Raw genomic sequence first — 16050 nt, 5'->3', positions numbered from 1 at the left:
CAAGATTTAAGATTGTTCATAGTTTGCTGATAAAACGATATTATTTCTTAATATATTTGTTTCAGAGGAATTTTGTTACAAACACAGAGACGATACAGCGAAGCTATCAAAAGTTTCGAGAGAGCCATTCAATTCAGGCCTTCTATGGCTCGTAAGTATTGTTACACTTCTAGTTTAAGTCTTTAACATTGTTAGTTAAAACTTTTATATCAATTAATGTCTACAGTATATCATGATGGAAATATAATGGATTTTTAAAAGAATCTAAGTTTAGACTAATTAGATCAAACTAGCTGTTTATTGGCTTCGTCTTATTCGGCTGACAATTAAATTGTGAAATTTTTCCAGGGTCTATAGATCAAATTACGATGACTTTTAATGCAAAATTTAAAAGAAATGTAATTAGATTATATAATTAAGATTTAAGTATTATTTTTAAATATTCCAAAGTAACAAGATATAACCTAAGGCAATTATGATAACACTAAAAATTTATGTTATTTGTTGTAGTGGCGTATGTAAATTTGGGCACATCATTAATGGCGGATGGGAGACTATCAGAGGCGGCGAGCGCGCTGCGCGCCGGCTCCCGCGCAGAGGGCGTGCATGTGCGGGACAGAAGAGAACACGACGCCGCCCGCGTGTCAGCGCTAGTGCAGTTAGCGGCACTGCATTCACAGCGAGGGCATTGGCACAAAGCCCTTTCAGCATACAAAGAAGCTTTGCAAATTTTACCAGCCAGTAATACTCCTGTTGTAGGTTGGACGCGTCATGTAAGATTTTTTGATTATAACAAAGGCATACCTTTGCAGCAAAAATGAGTGACTTTATCTTAGATGAGCTTAGTTAGTGGGAAATTATAAATAGAATGGTTCTAAAGGTCACGCCGGATAAGGATGTGGCAAATTTAGACTTACATTAGCTGGTCTTGAAACATATTCAAGGAAATTTTACATATTATTTGCATAGTAAACCCTATTTAAGCTATTGGAAGTAACAGCATCATAATCCCATTTTACGCCTAGTTATACATCAGAAGGCAACTGCTTGAGATTTGATATGCTGTATTGTTTGTATTCACATTTCGGATTTCAAGTTATACTCAAGTAGATTTAGTACGTACTCGGCGTGTTTAGATTAAAATAGACGGGGAGTAATTGGATTCAAAGTTCTATATTACATATAACATGATGTGTGGTGAAGGGTACACGGTACATACTAAATTGCGCATTTAACTCAACAATACGATTCCCAAGCCTCTACATAACTATTTGAATTTATGATTATATCCTTATACATATATTATGTTAAGAAATTTTATGGATTGTTGCAGAATATCCTTTCAATGGCGGGTGAAATATACGTTCAACTGCAGCAATGGCCTCTGGCGGAGCACAGCATTCTTTCAGCCCTCGCTATTGCGCCGCATCATGTCGGCATGCACATAACCCTAGCGCAGATCCTGGCACGGAATGTAAGTAATGCGTTTTTTGTAGTTTCTTTCGGAGTACGTTCTTATTTTGATTTCGTAAATAAAGTTGTTTTGTTTAATCCATGTCTCTTAGCTTGAGTCCTTAACTATTGAATTTGTCTATGATCACTATATGACGAGACATATTAGTATGACTAAGTTTTTGCAGGGAAAAGTGCAGTTCGTATTAAAGTCCAACCTAGGTCTGATTTTAAAAATAAATTAGTGTTCGCAAAGACTCGGTGAGCTTTCACGGTTCGGTACCATAAAATTAATGCTACAGTCGATCCTGGCTTTAAAGAGTTGCAGTAGTATGTGTGAGGGTGCGTGAATCTATAGTATTTGGGGTGATTGGGCGGTTAAGTTGGGGCTACCGGTCTTTCCGCTTGGAACCCGTTTACTTTTTTAGAAATGTACAATTCTAGTAAGAATTATCTTCGTGAATTAATAATTATATTTCATACGTTTTCAATTCTGTATTTATTAAATCGGCTATCTTATGAAAAGTAATAAGTTCAGAGTCCTTTAAAACCTTTCAAATGAAAAGTGACCTTCGCATAATAATATTCAATGTATCAACAAAACCAATACTTCGCATAATAATATTCAATGTATCTACTGAATTACTCGGGACATCTATTTGGAATTCCATACATCTATTCTTGGTGTTCGATATCTCCAGATGACATTGTCGGTACGATATCATTGTAACCTCTTCAATGTAGAATCTCCATTATGTAGAAAATGATTGAGTACCTTTGTTATAGACAAGCAGAAGTGTTGAAGCAGAGATGTGGTTCAAAAAAGCACTTACGTTGGCGCCTGATGACCCTTCGATACGAGACAAATTTGGTAAGTATAGACTTCTTTGTCATATTAATGGAAAGGGATGTTGTTTAAGCCATTACATTATATTTTATGATCAATATGTGATTTGATGCTTGTGGTTGATTTGAGTACTAAATACTTAATGATTTCTTATGTTTTTGCGAATGTTAGACATCGAAATGAAACAATTTTTCTACCAAATTATTTATAATGTAGGTAGATTGTAACTTTGACCTTTCGGATGACCAACGCCCCAGTCCACCCCGTGACCATGAAGGCTGCAGTCTTCGAAATGTCAGAATAGTTTTATTTCAAAATGAACTTTATTTATAAAGTTGGCTCTTTTTCTTTATGACAGTCAAGAGTTGTCCTAGATTTGAAAGGTTTTTGTTCGAAAGATTGTGGTCTATGACGGAATCGCTGATTTAACTTATAAAATATAACATTCACCTACTGCATGACTCGAGTAACGAAATATGGTTTTTTGTTGTGTTCATTTATTTGGGGTCGCAACTGTTAAAGGGAAATACCAGAAGTTCAGTATTCCAGTGTTAATATTTTATTCAAAGTCTAAAGTTACTATATTATTTTAATGTTATCTAACTACATTTTTTATTATGAAATGCAATGGGATGTGTTTTGAGTTAAAAGTTTTGATTTCGACTTAATATAACAAAAAGGCATTGTAAAATTATTTTTATACATTGAAACTTAGTCTCCTTGAATTGTTGCTATCCTTAGTAGTATTATATTCACCTAGGCTCGGCTCGGTATAAATCACCCTAAGCCTGGGAAATCAGTAAAAGCTTTGGGTTAATCCTGAGGTCAGGAATCGAAATTTGTGAGATACTCGATTTGAAAAACATATGTGATTTGTTTGGAATGACATCATTTTCATTATTGTGATACCACAATTCATTCTCACGCGTCTTTTAGAGGCAAATTAGCCTTTCAGATCGTGGTTTGCTATCTTTGCATGTTAGGATGCAAGCGGAAGATTATATAAAATAATAAAATAAATGAAATATGGCATAAAATTTTGTAATGACTATAAATTAATTAGGTCATATATAGCATTTGTTTTTTTATAGAGAAAATGATAAATATTTCCCTTTATTAAATATTTCGAATGTTTTGTACTTTTTTGTTATTCATATAAAATAAAATAGCGCAATAAGCTTAACACTTCTAATGCACAACCTGTTGAGCAACACTCAAATAAAAAGTTAACTAATTTCAATAAGGCGTTTTACAAACTGGTCCGGATAATCAAACAAGGAAAATAAACTTACAAACTAAGCACGAAATACTCACACTCCTTTTATACACTTTTGCATATCTTAATTCTTAATGGGTGTCGAATTGATCCAATCCACAATTTAAAAATGAAAATTAACACGTATTACAGTTGAATAAAAATTATTTTAGACTATACTGTTTTTGAGGCGTAGTTGTGCCATATGCCTGCTGGATCGATTAAAGTGATAACTGATAAATTAAGGTTTTCTGCATAGTGTCAACCTGGCGTCTAGTATTATCTCCGGTAAATGTTATAATATAGCTGGCGAAATGTAGGCGATAACACTATTGAATAAAAAACGTGGTACTATATATCGGTCTTAGGAATGTTCCTGAGATCGCAGCGGCGGTTCCGCGAATCAGCTGAGCAGTTGGTGGCTGCTGCACAGTTGTCGCCGCAGGACAGCGTGCGGGGCGGCGTCGGCTGCGCGTGCGCTGCGAGACGCACGCCGTTGCCGCACAGCAGAAAGATGGTACGCGAGAGCAGTGCAGTTAAATCCACAAGTAAGGATATTTATTATGATAATATGTTGCCTTGTATTTGATAGGCTGTAAGGTGGTAGTGGTATATCATCATGTTATCAATACAGTTGTGTCAACGCATTGATCATCTTGCAGTTCCGGGCATGTGAGATGGCGGTGTATGCATTGATTGTTCCGCCACAAATGTTTAGTGATAACGATGAATGGCAATTTCGAATAAAACTTTTATCTTGGTAAGGAGCGACTTGGTTATAACTCTGGCACAGCTGACGACCATCGGCAGACGACAGTGAAAACCTAACATCAGGTGGGCCGTTAGCTCGTCTGCCTTTGGAAGTAATAAAAAAGTTTTGTATCAGGATACTTGGTTATTTTAGAATATTACTTAGTTTGTGGTGTAAATAGCTCGGTCACCAATCTCTGAACTACTATACCTCCCAGGCGGTGCTAAAGTCGATACATAACGCCGTCAAATCTAACATTTACGTGTCACCGCCCTCTGGGGTAGAAGCGATAATGCATTTTCCGGCGATAAAAAAAGGTTGGACTGTGAAAATTAATGCGCAAGCAGAGCGAGCTGCGGCACCGGGCTACGAGCGCTAGTCTATTAGTAAAAGTGTAATTACTAACTACCTACATACGCTTGTAAATTTGCACACTTTGAGTTTTCATTGTACAGCATTTTTAACGTGATGTCAAACGATAAAGGTTACCTTTACCATTCCATCTTCTCTCTTTTATGTCCTAAGTGCCGAGAGCTGAATTTTAACCAACCTTTAATATTGATCTTTAAAATTCTCTGAATTTAAGAGCGAATAAAATTAAAATACTAGAATTGAGAAAGTATGTTGGGTTAACGAACTAAGGTTCAGGTTGTTAATTTTGTTATTGTATGGGAGTCCCGCAGCGTCGTCGGCGGTTGCTCGCTCGACTAGTTCAATTAAGCGACTCCGAGGTTCATGACAATACGGGTGATCGGCCTCCCGTTATCATAGACGCTAAGGCGCCTCTTCAGTTGAAAGGCTTCTTAGCCTTCGCGTAGGAGGACCGCAATTGGACATCGGGCAGTGACGCTCTTGTGCAGCTATCTTAGTGAGACAAGATACGTCAGGGCCGTCTCGTATGCGCTGAAGAATGCCTCTGCGGGTTTAGTTGGTATGCATGCTGGTATAGGTTGCGTATAGGATTAGGAACACGACCCAATGTTCGCTAGAACGATGCTATACTCTGAAGAGTCCATATTAACCAAGATAACCGTTACACATTATACATAAAGAGTTCTCTCTGGCAATAAAAAAAATGGGCGACCTAAGAAGGCCCAGTTCTTTTAAAATAATATTTAAAATATTAATTCAAAAATGTTTTAATTAAGAATAGTATTCGATGCGTAATCAAATAATACTTCAAAACAGTACACGACGACACGAATGCAGGCACGTGATTAATGAATTTTAAAGTGTTGAACTACCAACTATGTTTCCCGGTGGAAGTTATTGTTTTATTTGTATTGCTAGAATGGCGAAAACTATAATTCTGTTCCGCTGTCGATAAATTGGCACAAAAATGATTTATTGTTGTGAAAACATTAACGGGTCTTCGTGTAATTTAAAATTGGCAATATTTTAATACTTCCTGGATCAAAACGATGTATTTTATACCCATATATTTACGCGATGAAATATTTTTAGAAATGAATGCAAACATCACACAATGCAAGGCAAGCTAAACAAAAGGGAGTAATAAAACTGTCAAACGAATTGTTTTTGTGCCGGTTTATTTGTTAGGTTTGTGGTTCCAGATTTCGACCGTGTTGTGTTTTTCTTCATTATGAAATGGTCTTAAGTTTCGTGTGAGGTCGAGGATGATAAATTCCATTTTACTTTTCGTAAATTATTAACGTTTGCTGTAATTCTGAATTCTTTGAAACACAAGATTACAGTACGCAGTTTATGCGTGTTTTTATTGCTCGAATTGTTCATCGACTAATTGAATTGCGTTTTTATGCTCTCTGGCAATAAAAACTTATTTACATATTTATAAGAATTTCTTCATATCATAAAACACAAATGTCAGTTATTAGTTATTTTTAGTTAAGTAACTATGTTAAATTTCTTACAATTATTCTGTGTTATACAAGGTAATTTCCAAGACGTGCAAGATTAGAGAGTTCCTTTTGTTTCAGGACGCCGAATACCATTCGAACTTGGGCGCCATTTTACATCTAAATGGAAAGTACGCGGCGGCGACAACGTCTTATCGAAAAGCCTTGCAATTACAACCGAACGATGAGATCACCATCACAAACCTGAAACGAGTAAGAGCATTGATGAACAACAAACGTAGAAAATAGATTCCTAGCGTAAACACACGAAATAGGATGTCAATTGCCAAAAATATTCTTATACATCTGTTTATTTTCGCATATTCTGTGGTATAATAACAGAAATGCTTTTTGAAGTGCAGATTAAATACCCGAAATAACGATCTAAGTCTTAACAGTTTGTATTTTTTTATTATAATCTGTAAAGGTTTATAGTCAGTCTCCGATTTCTTCAAATACTATTAATCATGTTTAATAAAATTGTATGCAATGGTAAAATGATTAAGATCTAACTCCCCAATATTGTACCCGTTTAGATATAGGATTCGATACATACATTGGTTACGATAATACGACAGGAAATATTTTATGATTTCTTAATCGAATTGTCATGTATAATGAAGGGTCTTAAAACAACGTTATAGGAGTAGTTAGAAAATAAATATTGTAAATAGATTTTTTAAGCGTTAAACGATTTTATACATGTGCAAGTATAAAAACGAAAATATTAATCGTTTATTTTAAAATATATTATATGACATATAAAACTTGTAAATTCTTTTCGTCTTCCAATACCTTTGACTTGTTTGGTCGTACAAACCGGTATCGTGCGATATAAACAAATAATTTCGCGTATAGACACTGTTACGAAGCCTGTAAAGTACATCCGATTGTTTAATTGCATGTATGTCGAAATAGTTTCGCAACGTTCAAATTGATCAAAAGCCACCACATCAATAAGGCATTAGTATTACCCGCATTGTGGCTGTCCGGTGACCTAGATTCAAAGGCCATAGATATGTGGTAGTCGTTGCTTCTGTCGCCTCCTTAATCCTAATCATGCAAGAGCTTTGTGGCTTCACCATCCGATTATCACGCGGCCTGATGAACGCTGCATCAGTGTAGATAGTATATCGGGGATAAATTAATTTTCGTAGCAGGCCTTTTACGATCAATTTAAAACTTCCATGAAATAGAACTTCTTAAAATCTTAGTCTTCGAACTTAAAGTGCAGTGCTTAATGAACAGCGTGCGGAAACTGGACGAGGAGGCAGAAAAACCGTCTTAAATATAATATTGGAAGATACACTTACTTACCTTGTTCTTATTTTAAAATGTTTGCAACGGAAAATGCTTTCGACGTTGGTTTATTAAATATACCAGTTCTGTGTGAACATCTTTCTACTGCAACTTTATTCTAAAAGTTTCTACGGAATTTTTCCATAGCTTAAATAAAATAATAATCACTGTATTTTTTATGAACTCTTACTCATATATGTCACAGTATAGTTACTACTTTACTCTTATGATAAGTTGCATATTTATTTAAAGGAATGCTATTATTAATCGTATTAATGTGATATTGGAATTAATAAGAATTTTAAAACGACTTTTATTTCTTGAAGTCTGAAACATATCTATTTCATGTTTATGTAGATAAATATTATCAGACATTATTGTTATTATGTGCTGTATTTATAATACAATTGTTGTAAATAGCATTAAATTATACAGTACAGGTACTGTAAAGAATATTGTAAATTCTTATATTACTAATGTTTATTTTTTGTCATTTAATTCTCATGTCTGTGACAATAAATGTAAATTACGCTTTGTAGTAATAGATAAAGGCCAAATGATTTGTTTATTTAGTTAAATACATATGTATCTGAGCAGTGTGGTTACTTGATTGTGTTTATGTGTACGTACGGTTCTTCATCGTGATCTCATTATTGTAAAGTTTTTATTCGTTTATTATTTATTTCCTAGATGTGTATAATACATAAAAAAATCCCTACAGCATATTAATTATGAGTTCTGTGGAAAATAGCCGTAGTTGGAATCAAGGCGCCGCGCAAACGCTACAGTCAATTACTGCACTACACACGATACAAAATGGCGCCAACTACGTATTTTGTTTTCATACAATTAACATGAAAATAATAGTTGCTTTTATTAAAATTGCTAAAATATTGAATGGTAAATTGGCGGATACAAAGGGAATTAGTTTGACAATTTAATTTTATATAATATCTGTTTCATTATTTGGCAGCGTCTGCAAGGAGACTTATATGTAACACACCGATGGATCGAATATAAAACAAATTATGAACTTTATAAAAATAAACGCCCATATTCATAAACATTATTTATCTAAGGACGGAGCATTGCTGTGATAACAAGTCTGTTTCTCAACTTTGTTTATCTGACAGCCAATTAGATTCAAATTGTATCTCAATTTTAGCCAATCACAACGGCCGCATGTGTATGCACTGCGAAGGCTGCCATGCCGTCAGCACTGAGAAACAGACTTGTTATCACAGCTATGCTTTGTCTTTAGATAAATAACGTTTATGAATACGGGCGAAAGAGTGTAATTTCCAAAAAGCACGCAATAAACACAATCACTTAATGATACGTCATTATTTAAAACTACATTTTTTAAATTATACATTACATAGGATTTTAATAAAAAAATAATATTGTATATCAGTACTCAATACCATTATTTTAAATGTTAAAAAGTACATATTTCAATATCTTACCATTCTATAACAATGTAAAAAAGTATTCCTTGAAAAATATATTTACAATTGTGTTTAACCCCTTATTCTATATGTAAATTTATCATTTTGAAAATAATTTAGAGATCAAATAGTAGATGAGTTATAAACATACACTGGCGTACATTAGCGGGCATTTTTATATATTTTACAATAAAAGTATTTTGTTTTCTATATATAGGTAAAATGCCTAAACTATATTATTGTACCTGTAAATTTTCATCGAAAACATTTCTCCGAGGTGGTTCATACTACTTAGATGCATCAACACTACATTACGCCACATTAAAATGGGATCTAAGAACAAATCGAGGAATTGTAATCAGTAACTATTGTTTTTATTAATTAGTCTTAATAAGCATATATACTGATAAGTACGTATGTTCAAGAGTTATGCAAGTAAACCTGCAAATCCCCAAAGTGATATAAATTGTATGTTGATAATTTTGTAAATAAAAGCTTCAATATTTTAATTGTTTTTTTTTTTATCAATCACGAATCAGATATTTTTTCCGCCGGTTCGGACAAAATTTCCAATTATTTAGACAGCACAACATCGGATAGGATTTACGTTCATTAATAAAGCTTACAAAAAGCTTTGTTCACACCAATGAATTCAAACTAACAATATAGAGTCATCGCTCGCAATATTTAATATCAAGTAAGTATAACTAAACTGAATATATTAATAAACTAGCAACTTGCCCTGGTTTTTGGTGGTATTTTTGTGGGGGTACCCCTTGGTACCCTCATTAGACTTTGATACCGTATCATATGAATATTTAAACGAACGTAAGATAATAAAATAATTAAAAACACACACACAGATATATACCTACTACATAAGTATAGGCTTTTATTGGTAGTAGATCTCTCATATGTGAGAGTCCGTCTGGGTCGGTCGACTGCAACGTCTATTTCTGCCGCCAAGCAGCAGTGCGTAGTCATTGCTGTCTTCCAGTTTCAAGGATATTGTAGCCAGTGTAACTATTAGACATAATAAGACTTAACATCTCATGTCTTAACATGGCGAGCGCAGTGGGATACGAAATAATACTTTGTAATTCAGTGTTGGATGTAATAATACTTTGTATTTCATTATGCGATACGGCCGCCCATAAACATATGGGCGGCAGTATCGCTTACCATCAGGTGAACGTCAAGATCGCCTCGTCATTCAAAGCAATGAAAAAAGGCTTTTAATACTAATTAGGTATTTTATAAATATGTATGGTGCCGAGAGTCGAGACGTGGACACTGACGGTGGGGCTAGTCCGAGTAAGTTTGAGAAGGAGGCTGATAGGAGGATTCGATTGGGCTGGGCAGCATTCAACAGGCTTCGCCAGGTCTTTACGTCGGCGATTCCACTATGCTTGAAGACAAAAGTCTTCGAGCATTGCGTCCTATCGGTGATGACGTATGGCGCCGAGACGTGGACACTGACGGTAAGGCTAGTCCATAAATTTAAGGTCGTGCAGCGGGCGATGGAGCGAGCTATGCTAGATGTCTCTCTCGCGGATAAAATCAGAAATGAGGTTATCCGTGAGAGAACCAAAGTAACGGACGTACCTCGGAGAATAAGCCAACTCAGTGGGCTGGCCATATCTGTCGTAGGAACGATGGCCGCTGGGGCAGACGAGTCCTAGAGTGGAGACCGTGTCTCGGTAAGCGTAGCGTAGTACGACCTCCGATCTGCTGGTCCGACGACACTCGCAGGATCGCCGGTGGACGCTGTATATGGAGAGCGGAGGACCGAGCAACGTGGCGCGCTTTAGGGAAGGCCTATGTTCAGCAGTGGATAGTTATAGGCTGATGAGATGAGATGAGAAATATGTATATAAAAAATATAAACAAACGAATTGCGAAACTCCTTTTTTAGCAATCGATTAAGAAATAAATTGATAAACGAATACAAACGAAACAGGCATAGCAAAATAAAAAAGAAATGTAATAATTTAAAAATATGTATTAATTCCAAACTAACTTATATAAAATCGCACAAGCATCTTATTCCCACGATAATTTTTCCCAGTCTTATTTTTCATTTCTAATAACAATAAACAAAAGGCTTTTCAAAGAAAGTCTCGATTTCCAAGACTTGTTACGACCGAGATGTCATAACTGGGTAAAACCTTTACGACGAAGCGTTAATAATACCTTATGGGCCACATGGCTTGGAAATTAAATAATGTGTACCTATATCCGCCGCGTGGATATAATCTTTTATAGAGATCTGCTTAACCGAGTTTCACTTCTAATATTTCAGGTGTTAGGTTTGTTATCAAATTTGTAACACACTGTTCGCATTGTTAGAATATACTAGAGGTGCAATAAAAAAAAGTAATATTATTATTATGCATCTGCCCATGCCTTTATCTCCGAAGGGCTATGTAGCCATAACTGGTGCACACGAAATTGAAAATATTTTTTTACTTATAGTAATTAAAAGTTTAAGTCACTTATGCGACTGCCAAAGTAGCTAGCTCGGAGTGGCAGGTAAAGGAAAATAAAATGTCGCAAACCTAACCAGGAAAGCCGATTTTATGAGCTCTAGCCTAGCTAACTTTCCAGCCTTTCACTAGCTACCTAAGTGATAACTACCCGAAAAAGAAAGGCAGAAAGATACTCCGGGTTCACTTTCCTTGTCGTTAATAATCCTTTATTTTTTTTAAAGTCTTGTATACCAAGTTACCTTAGCTATATAAGCTGGTGGCTACACATCACCAATATAGAATGAACTCGAAGATTAGAATGGAATCAATGTTGTTGTTAAATCTCGAGTCTCAGTCCATAGTCATTAGACAGTAATATTATAAACTTATTGTACAGTTTATTTGTATACTATTACTGTATTTTGAATATTATTAAATAAAAATCACAGCTGGCATCTCCAATAAATTGATTACTTCTGAAATAAATATTTAACCTCTAAACAATATTAAGATTCAAACACCTGATACATTCGCGAAAATTATACAAAATATAGAAGTTCTGGGTTTTTGTTTTTACTTTTACTATTGCGTATCGATTCTCTATCTGAACAGAACCTTATCAACGTGAAACGTAACGCCCACACTACGGAGTCATGATCCCAGGTGGGGGCTAGTTATTTGACTACGGTGCCCAAGGACGCCCAGATAAGTAACGAACTTATAAGACTGCCTAAGTGGTGAAGTGGTATTGTGATAACTCCGGAGTGGATAAAGTGATATAAATTATATTTTTGTTAGTAATTTATGAGATTTAGATGTCTTTTGATGAAAATTAGCCGCCTTAATAATTACCCTTGTATAACGTCTGTAGTTATTTAGTTCCCATAAAATGGCTTAAAAACACGACTTTTAAGTTGACGTTTGTGATTGGTCGTGAGATCAATACCTTAGTCATGTGTTAGCTTCTCAACCAATCCCAATGAAACGAAACGAAGTGGTGTTTTTTTGCCATATTCTAAGCATATAATGTTGTTTCTTGCTATGTTGAATGCCTTTTTTTTATTTCTTTGAATGACAAGACGAGCTTGCCGTTCGCCTGATGGTGAGCGATACGACCGCCCGCAAACAGTAGAAACACTATCCAACACCTTGAATTACAAAGTATTGTTTGGTATTTCACTGCGTTCGCCATCTTGAACCATGAAGTGTTGTTTAATTATGTCTAGTAGTTCTACTGGGTACATTGTCTGTCAGACAAGACAGAAAGCGAGACAAAATGTTGCATAAATACGACAGATGTATACTTATAGAGAAGGTAGGTGGTAGGTGGTAGGTAGAAGGAAAGTAGGTAGATGTAAGGTCATGGATATATAGAGGTAGTAAACTGATAGTGTCCTACTCGCTATGGTTCGACATATTCGATTAAAACAAATTATTAATAGTAATAAAAGGCGACTATCAGTGGTTTAATTAATCTTTGCTATTTCTCTTACCTAAAATAATTTGAGTCAAAAACACTCTTAAAATGTTAAGTTGTAAAAGCAAATTTTATTGATCTTTTCTTTAATAAAGTAGGTAGATTGAGTCTTAAAGACACTGAAAATGTTAATTGGTTAAAGCAAATTTTGGTTACTGATCATTATTATATGAAGATCCTTGAAATCATAAGCCAGCGGACAACAGCAAAGTATAGATTTATTTTAAACAGAGGTTTCGCAAAATGACGTAATGGAAATAATCCCGTGCCTGTTGCTTACAGAGAGTATTCAGAACTCAACTACTTAGTATTCATTCTCTTTAACATGTAAACGATAGTGACCTTTAAGGAACACGGACGTTCTTCCAATATTATCCTCACCATATGATTGGCTACGCAGACACCATTATCATATCATGTTCGTTGTAATGTGAGATGTAAGCGTGTTGTCAACGCTTATTACCTTATTGCTACGGTTATCCTTACTTTGTACGGTAATTGGTACGTAAATAATATTTTTATATTTCTCGCAGAACGTTAAGTGTACAATACTGAAAACGGGTTAATTGAAAGAATGAATCTTGTATGAAAATAAATATTGATATTTACTTTACAGTAAAATTATTGAAACAGTATTATTTCATGGAAGTAATAAAAACTGCAGTACTATTTCCAAGTATTCTTGAAAGGGTTGAATTTAACAATGTGATAATGTATTTGAAAATACAATGGAAACTTTCCCTCAACCATGTTCAAGAGCATCCAAAAAGTATACGAAAGTGTCAAAGTAACTTTTTCGCTCAATGAAATGGCTTTACGTTTTGCGAAGTTTTTTGTAGATGTCGACAAGTATGTGATCGGGTGAAAAAGTGAAATAAGTGGAAAAAGGACACTTAGCTCTCTCTCACGCCCGCGTCCCGTAGTCTCGTCATCTGAACTACACAGTAATTTTCCACTAAGACATTATTTGCCATGCTGAGTTTGCCTGCGAGTACTTTTTACTTCATCCTGCCTTTCCTTTGTGTTGTACTCTAATGTGCACCTTACTGTTAGATATGACGTCTTCATTTTATATCATCATAAATATGAAATGAAATACCACCAAGTAATAATAAAATTAAGTAATATTTTATGTTGTACCTGTTCCGGTTTATGGAAGATAAGTTGACAGTTTTTTTTTTATTTAAAAATTTTGCAGGTAAATTGCGTTTTCGTTATTTATGGTAGAAGAAATGTAAATTAAATAAATTTACGCTGTTTAAGTATAACTCACATAAAAGTATTAACACAATCTAGGGGCAATAAAGTTGAAGTATATTAAGTATATGTACCTACTTAGATAATAATATGCATCTTTAGAGTAAATAAAAAAATCAAAAAGAAGCTTCAACATTTTCTCGTCTTTACTTAATATTTTAGTGTAACGATACTGCTTTTAATTAAGTATTCCATCTTCATGAAGGATATTTTAATGAGAGCGAAAACCTTGCATTTGTAAGAAAAATAAAAGACATTCTTGTGCCTCTGACAGTATGAATCTAAAGGAATAGTGAGTAAGTACTTACTACAAACAGAATATAAGTCTTCGTATTATATTCTGTTTGTCTGGATAATGAGGTTTTAATTTATATTGCTTAATATTTCACGAAGGAGGGGGAAAGAGGGGAGGGGCTTTGTATTGCATAATATATGGTATGACTGTCGTGTTGATTCGGGTTTGGTGCTCGGCTATCTTAGGAACCGTTATCATTAGTTTCTACTTGGATTCTAAATAACTTTCTTGAATATTAAAGGTGACTAGTTTTTTTTTTTTCCAATTGAGTTCATTGATGAAAAACAAGTCCGAATTATACATTTCCATTAACTGATGTAAATACTGTAGATCGAGAATATGATTTGCGTACACGTTTACTACGTACCTACCTACTATCTACAAAACATATAGTTAAGTATGTTTTTTAAGTTCGAGAAAAACAATGCAGCACTCTTGATCTTTATAGTACAAGTATAGCATTAGACTTGAAAGTATGAGTTTTTAAGTACATTGATGAACTGATTGAGGATTGTGTTCGATTCAATCATCAATCATTGGACAACTATGAAATAGTTGAACTAGTTATGAGTCAGTTTCGATAGTAAATGACAGGTTAAGCATTAAATTAGTATTTATAAGCCGTTCAAAAAATGTATTTGCGATATAAAGTACGGAGGGAAGGCCGAAGAAAATCAAAAACAAAACTTCATCCATAAGCATAAATTCCATTAGCAAAATCGAGTATAGGAAACTCAGTGCAACAAGTATGTCAACAAAACTGAATTTACAATCAAAAGAAACAGAAGCGCAGGGGAGCGTGCTGAACGCAGTGTCACAGTTCATTAATATTAATAGTTGACGGCGAATCTCGCCTACTGCTCTCACTTCGTGCATAATTTCTGCTACGTCTCTTACAAATTTTAATTGCTGGAGTTTTTGCAACTTTGTTCCGCATTAGTGACTATAGCTTTTTTTACATATATATGTTTACATTGCTCACCGTGAAACCTGCGTTTATTTTGGGTTTGACAAAATAATTTGTAAGATGTGTGTTGAATTTGTCTACGTTTAAAATTAATTTAAATATGAAGTTATTAAATTCATAACTTTCATTACCGGTATCTGATGAATATATTATTTGAATTAGATCATTATTAGGTTTGAGGTGCTGCTGTCTCAATTGTATTGCTGTTAGTGACTAATAAACCAACAGTACAGAATCATTATTACCCTTTGTTACGGATTACATTAAAATTAAATTCTGTTTTGAATCGAGAATAATTAATCTAAACTTGGCACGCAACATAATTGGGTAATCTCTTGAGTTTATTTTATGGAAGATCAAATAAGTTATATTTTCTAACGTTGACGCGCGGCTCGGAGGCCCAGAGCTTATTAAAATCTGTCACATAAAGCTGTGAGAGATCCCTTATGACTCCGGGCAGACACTACTAATCTCCAATGATATTAAATAAAATAAGTTTTGGAACGACCTAATATATTTTTATAAGTTTTAGATTATCAAATATCATTATTCATTTTGATAAATCTCATGAGGACAACAATTCTGAAGGTTACTTGTGACGTAAATACATTTTTTTTGTTATAAATAATAATTCGGAATCATTTGAATGATTTTCGT

At 34.5% G+C, this 16050-nt stretch overlaps 1 protein-coding gene across 1 annotated transcript in view; it reads left to right on the top strand.

Annotated features, from left to right (window-relative positions):
- Positions 1-8588, top strand: part of LOC115440447 (protein O-mannosyl-transferase TMTC2) — a 127997-nt gene extending 119409 nt beyond the window's left edge. Inside the window, exons 6-11 of the mRNA XM_030164748.2 lie at positions 66-151; positions 511-773; positions 1334-1474; positions 2239-2323; positions 3923-4102; positions 6264-8588. Coding sequence (XP_030020608.2) covers positions 66-151; positions 511-773; positions 1334-1474; positions 2239-2323; positions 3923-4102; positions 6264-6370 — 862 coding nt within the window. The 3' untranslated portion in view covers positions 6371-8588. The remainder of the gene's footprint in view (positions 1-65; positions 152-510; positions 774-1333; positions 1475-2238; positions 2324-3922; positions 4103-6263) is intronic.
- Positions 8589-16050: the final 7462 nt, after the last annotated feature.

The sequence above is a fragment of the Manduca sexta genome, chromosome 24 (assembly GCF_014839805.1).
Source record: "Manduca sexta isolate Smith_Timp_Sample1 chromosome 24, JHU_Msex_v1.0, whole genome shotgun sequence".
NCBI lineage: Eukaryota > Metazoa > Arthropoda > Insecta > Lepidoptera > Sphingidae > Manduca > Manduca sexta.
The sequence above is the reverse complement of the archived record's forward strand: the minus strand, read 5'-3'. Positions and strand labels throughout refer to the sequence as shown.